The 22,477-nt window shown below is 34.7% G+C and overlaps 1 protein-coding gene and 1 long non-coding RNA gene across 3 annotated transcripts in view; one reads left to right on the top strand and one right to left on the bottom strand.

The window, feature by feature from the left end:
• Positions 1-22,477, bottom strand: part of LOC125099127 (uncharacterized) — a 124,522-nt gene that overhangs the window by 46,093 nt on the left and 55,952 nt on the right. The gene's annotated exons all lie outside the window — the stretch shown is intronic.
• GPR149 (G protein-coupled receptor 149) overlaps positions 1-22,477 on the top strand; it is a 66,923-nt gene that overhangs the window by 3,013 nt on the left and 41,433 nt on the right. For both annotated transcript variants that reach the window (XM_047728492.1, XM_047728488.1), the window contains exon 3: positions 4,616-5,073. In XM_047728492.1, coding sequence (XP_047584448.1) covers positions 4,616-5,073 — 458 coding nt within the window. The remainder of the gene's footprint in view (positions 1-4,615; positions 5,074-22,477) is intronic.

The raw sequence follows: 22,477 nt of genomic DNA, 5'->3' as shown, positions 1-22,477 counted from the left end.
ATTATTTAATGGGACAGAATTTTTATTATTGTCCTTTTTGTATTCTTCCAGGGCTTTGGAACATTTTCAAAGTAGAGTGCCTGAAAACAGTTCAAAAACAAATTTTAAGGGGTGCCTGGCTGGCTCAGTTGGTAAAGCATGTGACTGTTGATCTCAGGGTCTTGAATTTGAACCCCACATGGTGTTTGAGATTACCTAAAAATAAAATCTTTAAAACAAAAAAGGAAAACACATTTTAAGTGTATGCCTCTACTTTCAGAAAACACAAAAAACTCTCAGTTGCAGGAAGGGGAAAGGTGGCAGAATTTGTCCATCTATGTTCATGTTTGAATATAGCCATCCTAGTTACATTAAACAGCCACCAATAAAAACAAAAAACTATATTCTAAAGTGTATACCTAGAATGGGAGTGGGGTCAATTATCACTCTCTACAGTGTGACTGTTCCCATACCGAGACAGGAAAAGTTGAAGAATGACCTTTGTATTTTGATTCTGCCAGGAAGAAAAAGGATATTAGTTTGTCATTCCAGACAAAAGACAGGATGTTCTACCATTTAATATCTAAAAATGCATTAGTGTATGCTGAATTAACTGTTTCATCAATTGTCCTTTGCTCAGAATAAGCAAGTATATTACTCTTTAACAGAGGAAAAAAGGTAAACAAAAACAGTTTCTCTCAGACTATTTCAGAGGTACAGAAACTGGAGAATATGAAAGTATATATTCTGCAATCAATTCTACAACAGGGTTATTTTATAAACATCAATTAATCATGAACTGGTCAGACACTTAAAATTTAATATGGCTAGATATTTTTCAAATGACCAGGAGATTTCCTTAGTTTAAAGGATGCCATAAACTTTTATTGTTAATAGAGGCCAAATTCATCTATGTCTTTAAAGTAAAATGACCATGGAAATTATATAACAATTATCTGCTTCTAGAGATTAATGTCTAAAGCAACAGTGACACAGAAAATTAATAATAAATCCTTTTGAGCCACATAGAACATATATAAAAATCATTTACAAGCCTGCAAGTTCTAACATTCTATCAAATGTTAACATTTTGCCACTGAATTAGTGAGCCAGAATTGTTTTATAGTATTTAAGATTGAGAGAGAGGCAATGAAAGACCAATGTCAGAGAAAATAAAAAGTTTTACTGAAGTAATGTAGGACAGTCATTTTTAAGAAGTAAAGGACACCTATATTGGAGCAGAAAACAAAGCAATGCAACAGACCTATCGCTGCAAATGGTCTAGGAAGTATTCTACCTACACTGCACAAGATAGAAGGGCCTACAGCAGGCTGGCAGAATCAATAATTACATTAATATCTCATGTTTGAAATTAAAATAATGGCTTTCAAGATCAAAATAATATTTTTCCTCTAAAATCATCATCACTCTTATTTGTATTTAAAATTTCAGGCAAGAAATTCCCTGAAATATGTAGGTTTATAAAAAGAGTCATGGCTAAATGGCTCCATTCACTTTTATGATCCCAGATTCTGCCGTAGGGAAATTCTGAGAACAAGAATGATGTATTTTCACTGTCTGAGAACCCATCATATATTTCCCTATTACTAGGACAACACGAGAACAGGACTTCAAAATCCCCAAAATGGTCATCCTCAAGTAGGCAAGTGCCTGACCAAGTGCCTTGATTCTTTGGGAATATGGCTTCAGTTCTCATTAAGGATTTTTCTCCTTAACAAACCAAGAATCCCCCTTTTACATTCTTTGTCAGGGAACTCCAAAAACAAGGAAGCTTCCTAACTCATATTTGCCATAGGTTCATTTTGCAGATGTAAGTATAATTCTACATCTCAGCCTTAGTGAATGGAAATGGGGAGACCTGCAACCTAAAAATGCATGTTAGTAATGGGAAATAATTTGCAGATTAATAATTCTCCCCTGTTTCCAACATTAACCTGTATTACTAGGGTCTCAAAACAAAAGTGTTCAAAAAATGATTTTAACACAGAGGTCTCAGGTGGAAGACATATGGGATGGATATGGCTTTCACACTCACTTTGTTTGCATAAGATGACATTTTCTTTTTAAACAATTAAATATTTTCTATAAAATCAGATACTGTTTTTATTTTAAATAAAATCAAAATATCTGCTAAGTGACATATTGCTCTGAAGAACTATTTATTTTTATAAACTGGTATAATTTACTTATGTTTAAAATTGCAATTACGAGATGTGGTTAAAAACAAAAGACTAGAGTTGATTCATGTTTTGTCCAGGGTTTAACTTTTCAGAACAAATACATTACATTTATTTTTTTTTTTGTAAGTATAGTGATAGACTTCAAAAGAACCTGACTGTATTCTGACGGTCTTTAGGTTTCTGGTAAGTTATTAGTCAAACATTGTCAATTGTTATATTGTTATAACCTATTATCTCCATTAGTTACCTCAGTCAGAATTTACTTTTAGTTCTCTCATGGGTCTAATTATCAGTAAAGCAATTTCACATACAGGTTAGTAACTTGAATTCTGGAATGAGTTAACTTTTAAATTCAAATCTCTTTACCAGTTAAGTAATCTTAAGTATTGGTTTCCTCTATCAGCCTCAGTTTTCTCAACTGTAAAATAGAATCAATAAGCCCTTTATTATTAGGGTTGCTGCTGTGTTAGGGTTGCTGCACATGACCGATGTGCATAACTGAGCCCTGGAGTTCTCCAGTTCTCCTTGGTGTCCAGCATAATTGCACTTCCTTCTCAGAGGCTACCTCAGCCTACCTCTTGCACTTCATGACATGGAGGCAGATTCTGCATTGACAGTTGACACATTCCTTCAAAAACATTACTGACTTTTGCTTTACATATTTCATAATTATAATACACAGCTAATAAGATAGTCACAGACATCAATTTTATTGTCTTATATGATAAAATTTTATGAGTTTTTGTTTGCTTACTGTCCTTGAATTGACAATTTGCCACTTTGTATCTTTTTTCAGAGAAAAAGGAAATCCATCAATAATTAAAACATCCTTTTAGTTCCTTCAGCTTTCACACTGTTGAAGTTAAAAACCCCAATTTAATTTTACTGGACCACATTACTAGAAAAAGCAAATAGAACTTTACCTAAGAGTGTATAAATATTAACATATGTTTTTACTTTTCCATTTTCTTTGGACAGAAATTCTTGTTTGTTTTTTGGCTCAAACAATGAAACTTTTGGCTCAAATAATGAATGATATCTATAAATTCTATTTTCAGTCAGCAGAATTGCTTTGTAAATCTTCAGTTCTGGGAAAATTTCAGTAATAGAATCAGTATGTGAATGGCACTAGGGTATATTGTAAAATGAATCAAATTCTATCTGTTGTTACCATAGAAATTTTATAACTTTTCACAAATTTTTCCACCATAGATACTAAATGTCTGGTATATGACACACAGCTGTCCAAGGAGAAAAATACTTTGAAATGAGCCATGTTTTGAAAGAAGAAAACCAAAACATTAAATTGCATTTTGTCTATCACCTTGCTGTAACTTCATTCTTTTTTTTTTTTTTAAGATTTTATTTATTTATTTGACAGAGAGAGATCACAAGCAGACAGAGAGGCAGGCAGAGAGAGAGAGAGAGGGAAGCAGGCCCCCCGCCGAGCAGAGAGCCCGATGCGGGACTCGATCCCAGGACCCTGAGATCATGACCTGAGCCGAAGGCAGTGGCCCAACCCACTGAGCCACCCAGGCGCCCCTAACTTCATTCTTAATACACAAATGATCCAGTATTTAATGACATTCACACATAAGAACTGTATCATTTTCTTTCATTCTCACTTGTAATTCTACTAAGACTTTGTACCATATCTACCACCTAGTAGTACTACATTAGTATTATAGTAGCATTACATTTTGCTTGGCTTAAATCATAAAAAGTTTTATGCATTCCTGCTGAATTCATCTTGTAATTAGTCAGGTTTAGAGACATACTGTAAAGTGTTTAGATCATAGAAGTATAAATATATTCACAATTTTTTTACAATTCATTCCAAATTTATTTTATCAAAATGAATATGTTATTTTAAAAAAAAGTTTAAAAACTGTATTGCAATACTTTCTAATTTTTAATGTATGCATTTATAAACCTAGAAATGTCAGGAGTGGTGTACATCAAAATATTTAATACAGTCATATCTATTGGTGATATTATCAGCTGAATAACTTATATAATACAAACTTCTTAATAATTTCTAGCAAAATAAAATTTATAAACAATATCTTTTATACCCAAATAAAGAAATGCACAGAAAATTGGTAGATTGAAAAAGCTAAAACTAAAATGAATATGTGTGAGAATTTTCAAATTTATGGTTAAATTTTTGTTTATCAGACTGCTTTAAAGATTGCAGGGTTCTTGGAATTGTATGTATTTTAAGCTCATTGTACAAGTGAGAAAAGTTAGGTCCAGAGTGATAAGACAACTTGAATTGATAAGGTATAATTGTTTTTGCATAATTGACAGGAAATGAAGGCAGCTTTTAAATTCTTAATCATTTTGCATTTTCCTATTTTTATTCACAATGTATATCCAATTGTTGTTTATATCTATTTTCCTAACCATGGAAATTTGTTTTTGCTTTTACTTAGCCAAGAGAAGAGGCTTTGAATTCAATCTATCATTCCAACGGAGTTATGGGATTTATAAAATAGCACGTGAAGATTACTATGATGATGATGAAAATTCTGCATCCTGTCACAATCTCATGAATTCTGAATGCAAAATGACAAAAGACTCTCAGAGAGATACTCATAATATCTTTAATGCCATAAAAGTGGAAATCAGCACCGCACCCTCTCAGGACAGTTCCATACTGAAAGGGATCAACAAATGCACGAATACTGATATTACAGAGGTTAAGCAGGATTGCCACAGTGAAAAGGGCGTTAATCCACAGTTTTCTGAAAAAACAGGAGATTCTATTAACTATGAAGAAACCACCTTTTTGGAAGGGCCAGAAAGAAGACTTTCTCATGAGGAGAGTCAGAAACCAGACCTTTCAGACTGGGAATGGTGTAGGAGTAAATCAGAAAGAACCCCTCGTCAGGTACAGTAAAGGTTGTTCTTTCTGTGAAATTAAAAGTGAGACCAAGTATAATAGAAATGAAAAAAAATGATCAGCTGTTTATTTCATTCAATCAGTCCAAGGTCAATTTCACTTGCTTTATTTCCATAATATTAAATTTTATTTCAAGGTGTTCTTTTGAGGGACTTTAAAATTTTTTTAATTATACATTTCATTCAAAATCTGTATGTTTTGGGATTGGCAGAGCTAAACAGGTTCTTCGAGAAGGCTAGAGCTTTCTAATTTAACCTTAAGTAATCTAAATTCAGACTAGACTCTCAGAACTTGTTTCAAATTAAGTAGTTTTATTCTTCCCTCTCCCACCCAAAAAGTATTATTCCACAAGTGCACAAGGGAGGTTTTCTTTTTTACCTAAAGGCAAATATTTATACAGCTTGTGGTGAGGAAGGTAGTCCGGCTGCAACTATACCAGACAGCTTGCCTATTAGTCTTGCTAGAACTAGTCCCTCTAGTACTCAGGGAGGGGGGGCGGTGTTTCTATTCCAGAATAGACCCAAGGGAGCCTCTGCAAGCTCTGCTAAATGTTCTATCCCTTTGAGGACAGAAGAATGGCTTTATGTTTTATAAAACTGAAAGAATTTGCACCTTAATTTCATCCCGTTTTCTCCTAGGTTCCAGCCTGCCTAGAATAATGAGGGATACTTCTTATTTTATTAAAACTGTAGTGTAATATTGGTATGAGATTGTTCTTTACTCCAACTCTCATATCTGGTAATTAAAATTGCCCTTGCTTCCCACACTACTGATTACTAGGGAGAGGAGGCTTTTTTTTTTTTTTAACAAGATTCAGTGGAAATAAAAGCCCACTGTCAAAACAAAAACACAATTCCAGAAATGTGCAAGGAATAATGCATTCATTGATCAAAATATGGCCACATAACACCAAATATGAATATGGGCAGAATCCTCTGAGACTTCCTTTATTCTCCGTGATAATTAAAGCTACTAGTCTTATTCTAATATCACCATTTAAAAAGTAAGTTGGATAGGGGTGCTTGGGTGGCTCAGTCAGTTAACTATCTGCCTTTGGCTCAGGTCATGTTCCTAGGGTCCTAGGATCAAGTTCCGTCCAAAATGGTGCACCAGTTTAGAGGACAATCCCTAGAGTTTCATCATCAATTTGTTCCTGAATAATCTAAACCTCCTGGTTTTCTTGCACTTAAAAATTGTTTAGTAATATTCATGACAAAATGTTTTGTGTGTGTGTGTGTGTGTGTATGTGTGTGTGCATCCCAATAATTTGCAGCTATCTTGTCTGTCCTATCCCCATGCTTACCCCTTAGGAATTACGGCTATCTTAATCTTGCTCATACTTTTTGTTTTATTGTTTTATCACAAGTGAGTACATTTCTAACACAATATATTATTTAGTTTTGCTTATTTTGAACTTTCTAAAGATGGTGTCACACTGTACCTAATCTTCTGGGACTTGCTTTTTCCCCCACTCAAAATTACTTTAAATAACTTCATTTTTTTAATGTATTTTGTCAAAACATTGGAAATTATCATCTAAAATATCACTACTTATAGTCCTGGTTTGAAAGTCTTGATTATAGTTTGGAGTTTGATTAACTATCCTAGAAACTTATGAGAAGATCAGACACTTTATACATAATATACTGTACTATGAGCACAATGAAACACAAGCTACCCATAAGCCTCTAGAAATTAAGAAAGAAATGATATATAGAAGGCACAAAGTTTTGATCAATCCAGACCAAATCCAATCAATACCTTTCAACTACAAGGATTTGCATAAGTATTAATATTTTAATATCTGTGAAGAACAAGTAGTTTGGGAAATTGACCTAAAATGGTGGTTGTGAAAAAAAAATGATTAGTGATAAAATAGAGAACATGCAGGAAAGATAAATTTATATTTTCAGAGACTAACTGAAATTAAATGAAATACTATTATAAATTTTCAAACAGTAGTACGAAATCCTTAAATTATAGGCTGATGTTATTGATATGAGCTGCCTTTAGCAAGACTGCCTCTGACTTGAAAGTTAACACGTAATCCAAATACATTTAGGGTGGAAAAGATTATGAAAACTTCTCCATGACCAATAGGTTTTAACCCGCAACCTATTCTTCATCACCAGATATTTCATGGGAGTAGATGGTGACTTAGAAAGCACTTTCATTTCATCCTTTTCTCCCAAATACGTTTTTCACTCTGAAACCAATGTTAACTTACGTATCTTAAAGTGATACATTAAACTGCAGTGGACACTGTAGTAAGTTTATAAAAATACTATCTCTTCTGATTGTTACAGTTGTACTTTCAAATATTTAGGCTCCATCTATCAGTTCATATTTAATTGCTCTACAATATATAGTGTGTATTCTTTGTTCTTAGGATTAAAAAAAGCAGGCTTGATTTAAAATATATTCAGGGAGCCTTATTTTGACAATACATGTTGTTTAGAGTTTATGTTAGTAGAAAAATTCTCAGTGTATTTGTTGGAAATCCTAGAAGAAGTGAAAACATCAGATCAAGGTTAAGGTGTAAAGAAGATGATAAAAGAATGGCTTCAGTAGGTTTAAATGTGATCCAGTAAAATTTATCGGAGTTGCAAATGCTTGTAAGACTGAAATTTAGTGTTAAACTTAACCACACAATTACTTCTTTTTGGATCCCTAGTAGGTAGGATCCTAAGAAGTTCACTGTTAAAATATTCATAAAAAATAGAAATGTCAGAGCTCTTCAGTTACAAAGTTTTAATTTGGTAGCTGTGGTGTGACTGTTCCTCAAGTGAAATAATGATTTTCCAGAACCTAAAAATTTTGTCATCTATGAATAAAGAAAATTGGACTTATAAAATAATTTGGTGGCTTGTGGGTGACCACTCTAATTTCTCTTCTAATGCAAAGCCCATCAATGAATTCCATTTTCTTTTCTTTTAATGTGTTGTCTTAAAGCTCTAGAAACTCATTTAATATGATAAATCAGAAACAAAGATATGCTGTAACCATGCCTCTTAATCCTTTTCTAATCCCATCAAAGCATCTGAAAATTGAAAGATCCTCCATTGTGCCAGTAGAATATAGAAAAACAGAGTCTGAAACAATCCTCAAAGGAGAGACCAAACCAGGGGGAAGTGATTACATTTCAATCAGCTACACAAACCACTTAGCGTAAGGATGAATAAACAAACAAGAACTAACTTTAAAGTCACCTGAGCATCAAAGAAATTTTATTCTCATTTTAAGGAAAATATTTTAACTATCTAAAAATAGTTTTACAAAGCAAAGTTGGGTTTGCTAACAGAGTGAAACAGCAGCATTGGCTTCTATAACTTTTAAGTATTATTTCTTTAAATAATTTTCATTAAAAATACTCCAGAAACCAAGTCAAACTAGATTATTTGGGTTCTTTAAGTTAGAGCTTCCCAAATTTTACTGTACAAATAAGTCAAATGGAGAGCTTGTTAAAAGGTAGATTGTGACTGAGTAATTCTGAGGTGGGCTCCAGGATTCTGCATTTCTGACTAACCCCTAGCTGTCTCTGATGAAAATAACAAGTCCCATCCCAGACCTATAGAGTCAAAATCCCTAGCTGGTTCAAATGCACATTAAAATTTAAGAAGTACTGCATTAGCATCTCATCCCTGGGAGATAAATGCTAGTTTAAAGGTCAGGGCAAAGTTAATTCCTTCCATTTAATATATGCCTCATAAAGTAAAATAAAACTAGAAGAAAATACTCCAATATAGTAGTCTTCCCTTATCTGTGGGGGATATATTCCAAGATCCCTAGTGGATGCCTGAAACTGCAGCTAGCACAGAAAACCCTACATATACCATTTTTTCCCCATACAAACATATTTAGATACAGTCTAATTTATAAATTAGGCACAGTAAAAGATTAATAATAACTACAACTACAATAATATACTGTAACAAAAGTTACGTGAAAGTTGTCACTCTCTCAAATTTAAAATATCTTACTGTACTGTACTCCCTCTGCTTGTGATGATGTGAGATGATAAAATGTTACACGATGAGAGGAAGTGAGGTGAGTGATTTGGCAGTGTGATGCAGCATTAGGCTACTACTGACTTTCTGATAATCTCTCTGGAGGATTACCTGCTTCTGGACCATGACTGACTGTGGGTAACTGAAACCACAGAAAGTGATACCTGGATGAGTGAGGGGGATACCTGTACACATATCTCTTATCTGACCTAAAAACAGTGCCTCTTTTCTTTTCATTAAAAAAAAAAAATAGACTATTAAAAGTTAAATCAGGCATAAAATATTAGTGGTTTTCTGTGACATTGTTAACTTAATAACTGCAAATGCTTAAACCTGTTCTCCTTTTGACATTTTTAACTGAAGTGATCATGGGGGAAAAATTCACTTACTACCTTCTATTTGTAGCCTGAGGGCAGTCATTCTAACACAAATGACTGTCAGAGTATACTATCTTATATTTAGCTACATCCATGTGTTACAGCAGTCAGTTCATTACTCACTGTTACGCTGCTTTTTTTTTTAAGATTTTATTTATTTATTTGACAGACTGAGATCACAAGTGGGCAGAAAGGCAGGCAGAAAGAGAGGGGGGAAAGCAGGCTCCCCGCCAAGCAGGGAGCCCAATGCGGGACTCGATACCAGGACCCTGGAATCATGACCTGAGCTGAAGGCAGTGCCTTTAACCCACTGAGCCACCCAGGCGCCCCACTTTTTTAATAAACACTTATATCTTTTATTGTCTTGTGATTATAAAATAATATAATTATTGTAGAAAATTTAGGAATTGCTATTAAGCAAAGAGAGAACACCCAATTCAACTACCAAAAGTTAACCACTATTTACGCTTATCATATAAAACTTCAGGCTCTTTCCCATGCATGTATTCTTATTTTTGACAAAAACAGGATCAAATTGCATATATTCTCTTGGAATCTGCTTGTCTTTGTATAACAGTATAATTCCCATCTGCTTTAAATTGTTCAAGCACTTTTTGAGCTTATCTGGTACAGTTTAGAATGGCTGTTTGGAGTATAGCTGAAAACTCATCCGTGAATGTAAATTCGTTCTCAAGTACTTAAAGTCTTGATAGTTGAAGGTAGGGGGTTTCATTGCAAACTACTTCAAATATTTCATAACCTCACAGCATATATCATTTGCTGAAATGAAGTAAAACTGAGCTGTTTAATTTTTGACTTTCTACAAATTCAAGGGGATTACCACCAGATCAAAATTTGTGTGGAATTTTATAATTCACCCTTTAAGCTAAGAATTTTGTTAACATTCTCAAAAACACCTCCTGGTTTAAGGAGACCTTAGGAGGCTATGTAGTGGAACTTCCCATATATAGGCTTGAATCTCTTCTATGACCTCCTATTGAGTGATTATCCCTTGCTTGAACTCAAATGCCTGGAAATTCACTACACTTTTCAAACTTTTTATTGTGAACTAATTTTAGACTTACAAAACAGTTTCAAAAATGGTACAGAGAGTTCTAATATAGACTTCATTCAGCTTCCACAAATGTTAACATGTTATATGACAATAATGTAATTATCAGGAAATTAACAAATGATTTATAGACCTTATTTCAATTTTGCCAGTTGTCCTACTTATGTCCTCTTTTTGGTCCAGAATCTAAACCCAGATCCCATGTTGCATCTGTTGGTATTACTCCTCAGTCTCTTCCAATCTATAGCAGTTCTTCAGTCATGTCTTCTATGGCTTAGGCAACTTTTGAACTGGCTAGTTTGTTTTGTTTCTGGAATATCCTTCAATTGTGTTATGCTTTCTATTGATTCAACACATTTTTGGCAAGAATAACACAGAAGTGATATTTGCCCTTCCCAGCTCATAAGATCAAGAGGTACATGATGTTGATAATGCCCTATGATGGTGATTTTGTAAAGTTGATGTGTTCCAGATTTCTCCATGTAAGGTTACTATTTTTCCCCTTGTAATTTATAAGTATCTTATGGTAAAACACTATGAAACTATGCAAATATTCTGTTTCATGTCATACTTTTCCTCACTAATTTCAGCTTTAATTGATGAATCTTGCTTGAAATGATTATATGAAGGTAATTTTCTATTTCTATCATTTCTTTTCTATTTATTATTGGAATTCACCTGTAAGAAAAAGCCATCTCTTCTCTTCCACTTGCTTATTTATTTATATCAGTATGGGCTCAAAGATCTTGTTTTAATCTGTAATTTATAAGTCACATTATTATTCTTATTTTGTTACTCCAGTTGTCGTAAATTTGGCCACCGAAGCTCTTTCAGGATGATTCCCATATCCATCCAGTGGCTAGCCCTATCTTTTTTAGCATGTCCTTACTTTCTAGCAGCACAAGATATTCCAGCCTCATCTTGTATTATTCCTGACCCATACTTAGAATCAACCATTTTCCCAAGGAGTTCTGGTTTCTTTTATAGGAAAATGGTATTTAGAAACCAACATTGGGTGCTAGGTATGCTCATTGCTACTGGGGTGTATTGCTTTTAGACCTTATCATTGGACAGATCTAGGATACAGATGCATGTATAATCATGTACACATCTATATTTCTATAACAGTTCCTCTGTATAAATAATTTAATACCATGGGTTTGCACTAATACCTCTAAGTCCAATCAAATACCAATGGATTCATTCATGCCTTTCCCTTTTCTTATTTGTTACTTCTTTTTCTGGCAGTGAGACAACTGGCTCTCACTCTCCACAAATATATTTACTTATTTGCTCAATCCCGGTATACATATAAAGTAGATTTAGAATAGTGAACCTACATTCCTGTGAGAAAAAAAAGTAGTAACTGAAGTATAATAATTGTGTATAGTTCTCTTCATCTTTAACCTTATAGTTTATAGTCAAAATATGATCTTTCCCACTTACTTAGGTTATTTTCATTTTCATTCCCTTCATTTTATATTACATTTTGAGTTCCTCCCACTTTCTTTTTGATTTTGATTATTTATGTTTGGGTATATGAAACATTACCATGATTCTAAGAGTCAAAACCACATAAGATATATGCTTTCCTCCCTCATTCCTTCTTCCCTTCCCATTTTTCCATTCTTTCCATCCTGTACCTACCTATCCTCTGTGCATAATAAATCTCATAGTTTTTGGTTTAACGAACCTGTATTTTTTTTTTTTTTGCAAGATGAGCAGATATATGCATACCTTCTTATATCTCCTTCTTCCTTGCATATACTCTTTTGCACTTCACTTTTTCCATTAAACAGTACATCATAGGGATGCCTGGGTGGCTCAGTTGGCTAAGCAGGCTCTGGTCATGATCCCAGGATCCTAGGATTGAGACCCACATCGGACTCCTTGCTCAAGGGGGAGACTTCTCCCTCTGTCTGCTGTTCCTCCTGCTTATGTGCATGCCCTCTCTCTCTCTCTGACAAATAAATAAAAATCTTTTAAAAAGCAAACAAAGCAAAACAAAAAACAAAAAACAAAACAAACCTAGCATATCATAGAAGTCACTCCCTATCAGTTCATAGAGATATTTCATTTTTATAGCCACATAATTATCCATAGTGTGGATATGCCATAGTTAGTTCAATCACTCTCTTATATGGGCCTTATGATGTTTCTAATATTTTACAATAAAAAAATACTGCAGTAAACATCATGCATATGTATTTGCATGTTGCTGGAGGTGTATCTTCAAAATAAATTCTCAAAATTAGGATTTTTTATCTAAAATAAGTGTAGTTTTGTTAGGAATTGCCAAATCGCTCCCAGAAGGGTCATACCAATTGGCACTCCCATTAGCAATATGTAACAGAGGACTCCTTTCCTCACAACCTCAGTAACTATATTATGTGTTTTTAAACTTTTGTCAGCCTGAGAGACAATCTCAGAATTGTTTTAAGTTATAGTTATGTAATTATAAATGAGTCTGCATAGTTTTCATATGTTTAAGAGCCCCTTTTTGTCTTTTTATTTTTTATAAATTGTTCTTATCTTTTCCTTATTTTTCTATCAGGTTTTTGTCCCTTTATCCTTTGATTTTTTTTTCTAAGATTTTATTTATTTATTTGACAGAGAGAGAGAGAGAGCAAGCACAAGTAGGCAGAGGGGCAGGCAGAGGGAGAGGGAGAAGCAGGCTCCCCACTGAGCAGGGAGCCCAATGTGGGGCTGGATCCCAGGACCCTGGGATCATGACCTGAGCCGAAGGCAGTTGCTTAACCAACTGAGCCACCCAGGTGCCCCATCCTTCAATTTTTAAGAATTCTTTATATATTAGGTATATTAGTCCTTTGTCTGTGATGTATATTGCAAAGATATTTTCCCAGTTTCTCAGTTATCTTCTGTTTATGGTGTTGTTTTGTTTCTTTTTTAGAATGCATACTTTTAAAATTTGTTTACAGTAAAAAATTATCAGTCTTTTATTTAATTGTCTCTGGATTTTGAGTCATAGTTAGAAAACCAGTTCAAAATGGAATTCACCCATATTTTCTTCTAGTAGATGTATGGTTTCAATTTTTACATTTGGATCCCAGATACATTTGGAATTTATTTTTATATTTGCCATAAGTTATGAATATATTTGTCTTTTTTCTTTCTTTTTTTTTATTTTTTAAATTTATTTTCAGCATAACAGTATTCATTGTTTTTGCACCACACCCAGTGCTCCATGCAATCCGTGCCCTCTCCAATACCCACCACCTGGGTCCCCCAACCTCCACCCCACGCCCCTTCAAAACCCTCAGATTGTTTTTCAGAGTCCATAGTCTCTCATGGTTCACCTCCCCTTCCAATCTCCCTCAACTCCCTTCTCCTCTCTAACTCCCCTTGTCCTCCATGCTATTTGTTATGCTCCACAAATAAGTGAAACCATATGATAATTGACTCTCTCTGCTTGACTTATTTCACTCAGCATAATCTCTTCCAGTCCCGTCCATGTTGCTACAAAAGTTGGGTATTCATCCTTTCTGATGGAGGCATAATACTCCATAGTGTATATGGACCACATCTTCCTTATCCATTCGTCCATTGAAGGGCATCTTGGTTCTTTCCACAGTTTGGCGACCGTGGCCATTGCTGCTATAAACATTGGGGTACAGATGGCCCTTCTTTTCACCACATCTGTATCTTTGGGATAAATACCCAGTAGTGCAATTGCAAGGTCATAGGGAAGCTCTATTTTTAATTTCTTGAGGAATCTCCACACTGTTCTTTTTTCTAAATAGTTACTCATTATTTATTAAAAAGTTTTCATTTATTTAATTGACAGAAATCACAAGTAGGCAGAGAGGCAGGCAGAGAGAGAGGGGGAAGCAGGCTCCCCGCTGAGCAGAGAGCCTGATGCGGGGCTCAGTTCCAGGACCCTGGGATCATGACCTGAGCCGAAGACAGAGGCTTTAACCCACTGAACCACCCAGGTGCCCCAAAAAGTTTAATTTCTTTAAAATGCCATCATTACTCACAGTATTTTGAGATATCATTTTTATCTTATACTACATTTCCAAACCTAATTGGGTCTATTTCTGTGCCTTCTATTCTGTTCCACTACCTATTCATCTATTATCTCACTGTTTTAATTGGAGAGGCTATTATAGCGAGTTTTAATGTCTGGTAGGGTTGGTTTCTCCCCCCCCATCCCCAGTATTTTTTTCTTTTTCAGTATTTTTCATGCTATTCTTGAACTTCTGCTTCCTATCTAATTCAATTTCAACTTGTCCAATGCCACAAAAAAGCTTTATCAAGGTGTGTTAAATTCATAAATTAGTTCAGAGAGAACTGACATTCTAATAATGTTTTGTTGTCCTCTCCAAGAATATGGGATGTCTTTCCATTTCTTCTAGTCTACTCTTGTTATGTTTCTCCTGGAAGATTTTAAAGCTTTCTTCCTACAAGTTTTATAACTTTTCATTAAGTTTATTCCAAAATACTCAATCTTCTTTGTTTTCATTGTAAATGAGGTTCTTCTACCATTATGTTCTCTAACTGATTATTGCTTGTGTATATTAAGGATATTGATTTCTGCCTGTTACTTTTACTTCTGCTACACTACCAAATTATTTTATTGTTTAAATAAAATTATTGATTATCTAGGGTTTTCTAGGTATACTATCATATCATCATCAAATAGAGATAGTTTTTTGTTTTTTTTTTAATCAATTCTTACACCTATTTTTAATTTCTCTTGTCTGGTTGCCTTGGCTAATATCTCCAGAACAATTTTGAATAGTGGAAGAGACAGGGCATCCTTGCTTTATTCTTGATCTTGGTGAAAGGTTTCTGATGCTTTCTCATTAAAGAAGATATTGGCTCTCACTACTTTGCAAAGCAGGTAATTTAATATTTTCATGATGATAATGATAATGATGATAATATGATGATAACTAATACTTACTGGGCACTTGCTCAGAACTATGTACCACATACAGTTCTAAGCACTTTACATATAATTGCTCATTTAGTATTCACAAAAACTATCTGGTAGATATTATTATCCAATTTTACAGATGGAAAAACTGAAGCACAGAAATGTCTATCAGAGCCTAGGAGCAAACTCAGGCTATCTGACTCTAGAGCTAGTCCACATATGCATATCATAACTGCTTCAGAGAGATAATTTTCATAGTTAGCAGTCATTTCTTACACTAACTTCTATCCATTCTCCTCACACAGGCAGATTAGTATCACCTAGGGAACCTTTAAAAATGTCCCACCAACAGAAATTCTGATTTAATTGGTCTACAGCAAGATTTGGATAGTGTTTTTAAAAACTATGTGTAGATATTTGCAAAATATATCATCAACAAAGGACTTGCATTTAGAATATATATTTTAAAAAGAACAACATTAAATGAATATGAAAATGACAGACAACCAATATAGTATATGACCAGAGATTTAAAGTCATACTTCAAATAAGAGGAAATAAAAATAACCATACACATATATAAAGATATACCACATCATTAACAATCTGGAAATCTCAATTAAAATAGCAATGAGACACCACTGCACACCCACAAGAATAGCCAAAACTAAACCATCTAACAATGCCAAGAGTTGATGAGAAACAGTCTGGGAACATCTACAAAAGTTAAATATATACATGCCTCACACCCTAGCAATTCCACTCTTGGGCACACACCTTAGAATTGCACTATTCAATATAGTTGCCACTTCTCACATAGATCTATTTAAATGTAAATTAATTAGGGGCACCTGCGTGGCTCAATCAGTCAGGTGTCCTATTTATATTTTAGCTCAGGTAATGATCTCATGGGTCGTGAGATAGAGCCCTGCACAGGGCTCCACACTCAGCAGGGAATCTGCTTGGGATTGTCTCTCTCCCTCTCCCACTGCCCCTTTTCTATCCCTAAGATAAATAAATAAATCTTTTAAAATAATAATAAAATAATAAAATAAATAATAAAATAATAAAACATTAAAAATTAATTTATTTTTTATTTAAAATTCAGTTCCTCAGTTGCACTACTCACAGTTCCAGAGCTTAATACCCATATATGACTAGTGGCTACTACTGTATTGGACAACAAAAATATAAAACATTTCCATCAATGCAGTTCTATTGGACAGTGCTACCCTAGAACCTAATCTCTTCCAAGGTTGGGAGGGGCTTTAGCAATGTGTTCATATGGACATAGGTTTTTGTAAAATTAACAAAAACAATATTTGTGTATTCAAGCTACCAGTGTAACATCACTGAATGCAGTTAGGAAGAAATGTGCAGCAGCACATTATTTAGTATTTCCAATATATACATATAATAAGTGCAAATAATTTCAAGAGCATATATAATAACAAAATGTAATAAAGCGGGAAAAGGTGAATTTGGGGTATTCACTATCTTTCTAATATAATTTAGTTTAAGTTTATATAATATACTTTTTATATTGGCTCTCAAGATTGCTGAAATTTTTATGGCTCAGTATAAGCCAGTTTCAGTATACCACTGCCACACTTCATTCAACATAAAACATGTGCAACAACTAGTGTCTGATCACGTGAGCCATAGTGTCCAAGCTGTTCTGCATTCTTCCTTCCCTGCCTTTTTTTTTTCTTTTTTTTTGCTATGTTTCACTCTATCATTCTTTCTCCATTTTACCATTTATGAGTCTGTCCTTTACCAGGCACCTCAACCGAGAATTGATTTAGGCATTTGATCTTCTTAGCTTGGCTTGACTCCCAATTTTTCCCAAACAGTAGGGATTGAATTTGCATCCATTTCATATGCAAGGTCTAAAGTAGAAACACTTCCCTCCCCCCAACCATTCTCAATAGACAACAAAACACTGGGAAATATGCAAACACCCACGTTATGTGGCTAGTATTGTAAGCTTAAAACTCAAGGCTGTATCTTCTGGTTCGATGTTTAATGATCTTTTTAAAAATTGTATTCTTTGAGGGGTGCCTGGATGGCTTAATCAGTTAAGCATCTGCCTTTGGCTCAGGTCATGATCCCAGGGTCCTGGGATCAAGCCCCATGTCAGTCTCCCTGCTCTGCTGGGAGCCTGCTTCTCTCTCTCCTTCTGCCAGCTGCTTCCCCTGCTTGTGAGTGCACCCGATCTCTCTGTCAAATAAATAAATGAAAATCTTTTTAAAAAATTATATTCTTTGAAATAAGAAGGAACTGACTAAACAAATCATTCTCTCTCTCCCTCTCTCTCTTTTTTTAAACCTGTCTCCTTCCCTACCACAGACTGTTGGAAATGACTGATAAAGACTTAAAGGGTTAAAAAGACAAAGAGAAGAGAGAAAGAATCTCTATCCCCTACAAAGTCCTTACATATATAATAAAAATCTGATCTTAATATTTATATTCCTAAAAATATTTTATTAGTGTTAAGCTTTCTTTGAAATTATGTTTATAGAATCGTATTTTATCCACCTTCAGACATAATTTAGATTTTTAAACCATCTGAATATGACATCTTGTCAAATTACATAATGTTCAATTTAGATGGATAGTTCTTATACTGAGTTGCAACAAGTTTTAGGTTTAGGGAGCCTTTCAAGCAAAAGAATAATAACATCAACCCATTATAGATAGAAACTTTAAAGCCTCTCATTACAATTAAGTTAAAAGTCACACACACACACAAATATACATATATATAGTATACATATATATTTATATATTATATATAATGTGTATATATACATATATATATTGTGTGTGCATTAGACATATAGTAGTGTGCATATAGTAGAGTATATATAATTAAGAATACTGTTTCTTTAACTATATCTTGAAAATATAAATTCCTAAATATAGAAACCAGTAATGTGATTCCTATTATTCCTTGACAATTAATTAATTGCTTGACTTTATCCCTGTGTCTCACTTATAAAATGGCAATAGTTATATTGATCCCATACTAAACAAAGATTCCCAAATAAGAAATGGAGGTTAATATGAAGGAAAATTTTAATTAATTTAATTTAATTTAATTTATAAGTTGAAGCTCATCTGGGCAACATAAAACATTTAAAAAAACAAACAAACAAACAAACAAAACTTGCTTGGAATGAAGTGTTCCAGTGAGACCCTTATAAAATACTAACAACTTCAGTACTACTTAGATTTAGGTTCAAAACTAGACACACATCAGCACATTTATAATTCCCTACCTGAGCCTAAGGCATCAGGGAAAGTATAAACAGTCAAGAAACGTACCACTTTCAAATATTAAATAAATATTCTGAATCCTCTAGCTGTGTTTTCCTATTAAGAAATTACTTTTACAGGATTTTCTAATTTTCCACATCTGGGTTTTTTGGCTGTACACATTAAGGTTTAGAAAATATCACCTTTTGGGGTGCCTGGGTGGCTCAGTGGGTTAAGCCTCTGCCTTTGGCTCAGGTCATGATCTCAGGGTCCTTGGATCAAGTCCCACATCACATCGGGCTCTCTGCTTAGCAGGGAGCCTGCTTCCTCCTCTCTCTGTCTCTCTCTCTCTGCTTGCCTCTCTGCCTACTTGTGATCTCTGTCAAATAAATAAATAAAATCTTAAAAAAAAAAGAAAGAAAACATCACCTTTTGACAGAGTATATGATTTTTTTAGGCTTTGATGGTTTTAGTCTTGGTCTAGAAATTATTGAACAATCTGATTTAAAAGATATTTTCCCAAATCTACCTCCTTACCTTTCTGTTCACATCCAAAGAATAAAAATACCTCTTAAGGGTATTATTTACTTGCTTTTTTAGGTCATATCTCCAGGCCTATTTTAGCTTCCTATCAGGTGAGTATCCCTGCACTCACTTTTCCTTCTAAAACATTCCAATTTAAAAAATTTCTTCCTCACTATAGTTTTGCATATACAAGAATTACAGACTTGCTGGATCTAAGACAATATATTTCAGACTTGTGGTCTATAAGAAAGCAATTACTCTTCTTACAAAGCAAGAAGGGAGGACTCAGCTTGAGTGATAACTGGTAGACAGAAACTAATCATTGGGGAGTTGTAATGCTAGTTAGAAAACAATTATCATGAGGCCTCTGACAACTGACTGGCTAATGCCAGTCAATGAATTTCTGCATATCTATATAATTGGAACGTTTAAAACACTTAGATTTGGGCTAAGTTTTATAGTATCCAAAACTTTCTCCCCATTGTATTTTAAAATAACTCATACTTGTTAATTCAGTTATTCTCAATTGGCTGCTCCATCTCGGTTTTCTGGGATCAGGTCTTCAGTGCTGTAAAGAGGCACTGGCCAGTAATGCAGCCACTACCCACATATGTCTAGACTTAAATTTATTTTATTTTATTTTATTTTTAAAGATTTCATTTATTCATTTGACAAAGAGAGACACAGCGAGAGAGGGAACACAAGCAGGAGGAGTGGGAGAGGGAGAAGCAGGCTTCCCACTGAGCAGGGAGCCCAATGCAGGGTTCGATCCCAGAACCCTGGGAACATGATCTGAGCCGAAAGCAGACGCTTAATGACCGAGCCACTTGGGTGCCCCTAGACTTAAATTTGAATTAAAATTAAATAAAATTTAAAAATTATTTCCTCAGTTTCTTTCCTCAGTATCACTGACCACATTTCAAGTGGCTTGAAATATGACTAGTGGCATGTGTTTAGTGGCTACTTCATTGGAGTGTGAAATCATAGAACATTTCCATCATTGCAGGAAGTTGTTGGATGGAGCTGCTCTACAGCATCTATGTTCTAAAGCTTCTTTAAATAGCTGAAGTGCATTATTTCCTTTGCATCCATTACTGCCCAAATCAGGTTATTATAAAGAAGAAATCAGAGACACTCAGGGCTCAAATTCCATCCTACCCACTACCAATTCAAGATTAGTGCCAACCAAACCCAGGAGGCTTTAGTCTGCCTAAAACATCTACAAAACATTTGCTTTCCTATATGATGATCCCAGCAGACCCACTGTTTCCCCTGAGAGAAGGGAAGACTCATAGGAGATAAGGGCATTTCCAAAAATGATCTGGACCATTTCCCAGGTGACTTTAGTAAGTTTGGTTGGATGCACTCTACCCCTACTATAAGTGATTTTTTTTCTTCTGTGCCTTTTATTTTTTAAGATCTTATTTATTTATTTGACAGAGATCATAAGTAGGCAGAGAGGCAGGCAGAGAGAGAGGGGGAAGCAGGCTCCCTGCTAAGCAAAGAGCCCGAAGCGGGTCTCCATCCCAGGACCCTGAGATCATGACCTGAGCCCAAGGCAGAGGCTTAACCCACTGAGCCACCCAGGCACCCTCCTCTGTGCCTTTTTAAATGCATTTCTCTCTTTCTACCCTGTCTTTAAGTATACGTTTTTGTAATTATGTATTTGCCATCTTTACAATTGAATCTTTGTGTCTCCCAGAGTCCTGTATGGTGCCTGCTGTGAACTTAGTGCTCCATAATGATGAATAAAAGAATACATGATCTGGAGCTGAACCACTCTCTCCCAGATATTCCTAGAGGCCTTTCTGGGGAAAGGGGCCATGGCTATGTTTTCTGAATATCACTTCCAAGGTAACAGAAAGTCATCCCTAAGTGAGTCCTCAGGTAAAAGCATTGTTGCAGACCCAAGTACTTAGAAACCCAGAAAATTGAGAAATAAAAGCTTGAGGTGTGGTGGAAAACTAGGGAGAGACAGAGACAGAAAGAAGTTGTTTGAATTCTCCTGATACACTCAGGAAAAACGAAAGGAAAATTGGGTTCCAAATTGGTTCTTGCCCCACAAATTACAATTCAGAAGAATACATATATTTTGGAACATTGCTCTTTACACAGCAATTCACAATTATGTTGTGCCACAGTTCATTTTCATAGATGAGAAAAACTAAATGTAAATGTGTTTTCAATGTAAGGTAACAGAGAATCATTGGTATTTTCCAAATAATTTATTAACTGAAGCATGATTTTTCAAAACCATCTGAAAAAACACTGGTATTTTTTAATGCACTTTATTAGAAACTGTGTACAGTTCACATATCAGCATCCTTTCCTCCAACTCAAAGTGGGCAAAAAATTATTTCTTTATTTTAAATACTTCCATACACGTTGAAGCAAGTTACAACAAACCAGTGGTAAAATAATACTTAGGCTTATTTTTTTCCACATTTATCTTATCCTTTGCTTCATTCTTCTAGAATCATACAATAGGGGTTCACAGGATGTGTACTGTTTAATAATAGAAGACATCACTGGTAGAATGAAAATGTTTCCAGGTTGTTTTTTTCTTCTCAGGATAGATTTTTCAGCACTCTGGAGAGCTTGCTTGATGTGATCATAATAATGTACTCTCTAATAAGAAACCCTGGTTCTTTAGATGTGGTCTTATTTATTTTCTACCATTCCCATGAGGCAGGAGAAGGTACAGCTTTTTGAAATTTAACAAGATGTCCAGAGATGGCAAATGACTGAACTAGGAAAATAATTTAGGCTCACTGATTCCTACTCTACCAAAATTAAAGGAGACATGAGATCTGACCTATGCTTGCATCCAGTCAGGTTTGAGTCACTGCATCTTGACCTTAGGTAGTGTGGGGAGAGTGTAAGGGTACCTGACTGTGCCTATATCATTCACTCAATAACTATTCATTGAGCCCAGGGCTTAGGTACTAATAAAAGATTCAAAGGCAATAAGATAACTTGCTCTCAAGTTATTCAGAGACCAGGAAGGGCGGAAGGGTACAGATAATGACAATATTTCAAGAAAATTGATGACAGCAGTTTGTGAAAAAGTGCTACAGACACAGGTAATTCTGCTAAAGGGAGAGCAGAAATCATCACAACTTTCATTATGAGCCGTGAAAGGAGTAACAGTCCACCCTCCAAAAAGGGGTGGGATGAAGAGAACACATTACAATACACAAAGGCTTGAAAAGTCCAGGAACTTTCAACATTACATTTTGGTATAAAATTTTCG

The sequence above is a fragment of the Lutra lutra genome, chromosome 1, assembly GCF_902655055.1.
Source record: "Lutra lutra chromosome 1, mLutLut1.2, whole genome shotgun sequence".
Classification (NCBI taxonomy): Eukaryota; Metazoa; Chordata; class Mammalia; order Carnivora; family Mustelidae; genus Lutra; species Lutra lutra.
The sequence above is the reverse complement of the archived record's forward strand: the minus strand, read 5'-3'. Positions and strand labels throughout refer to the sequence as shown.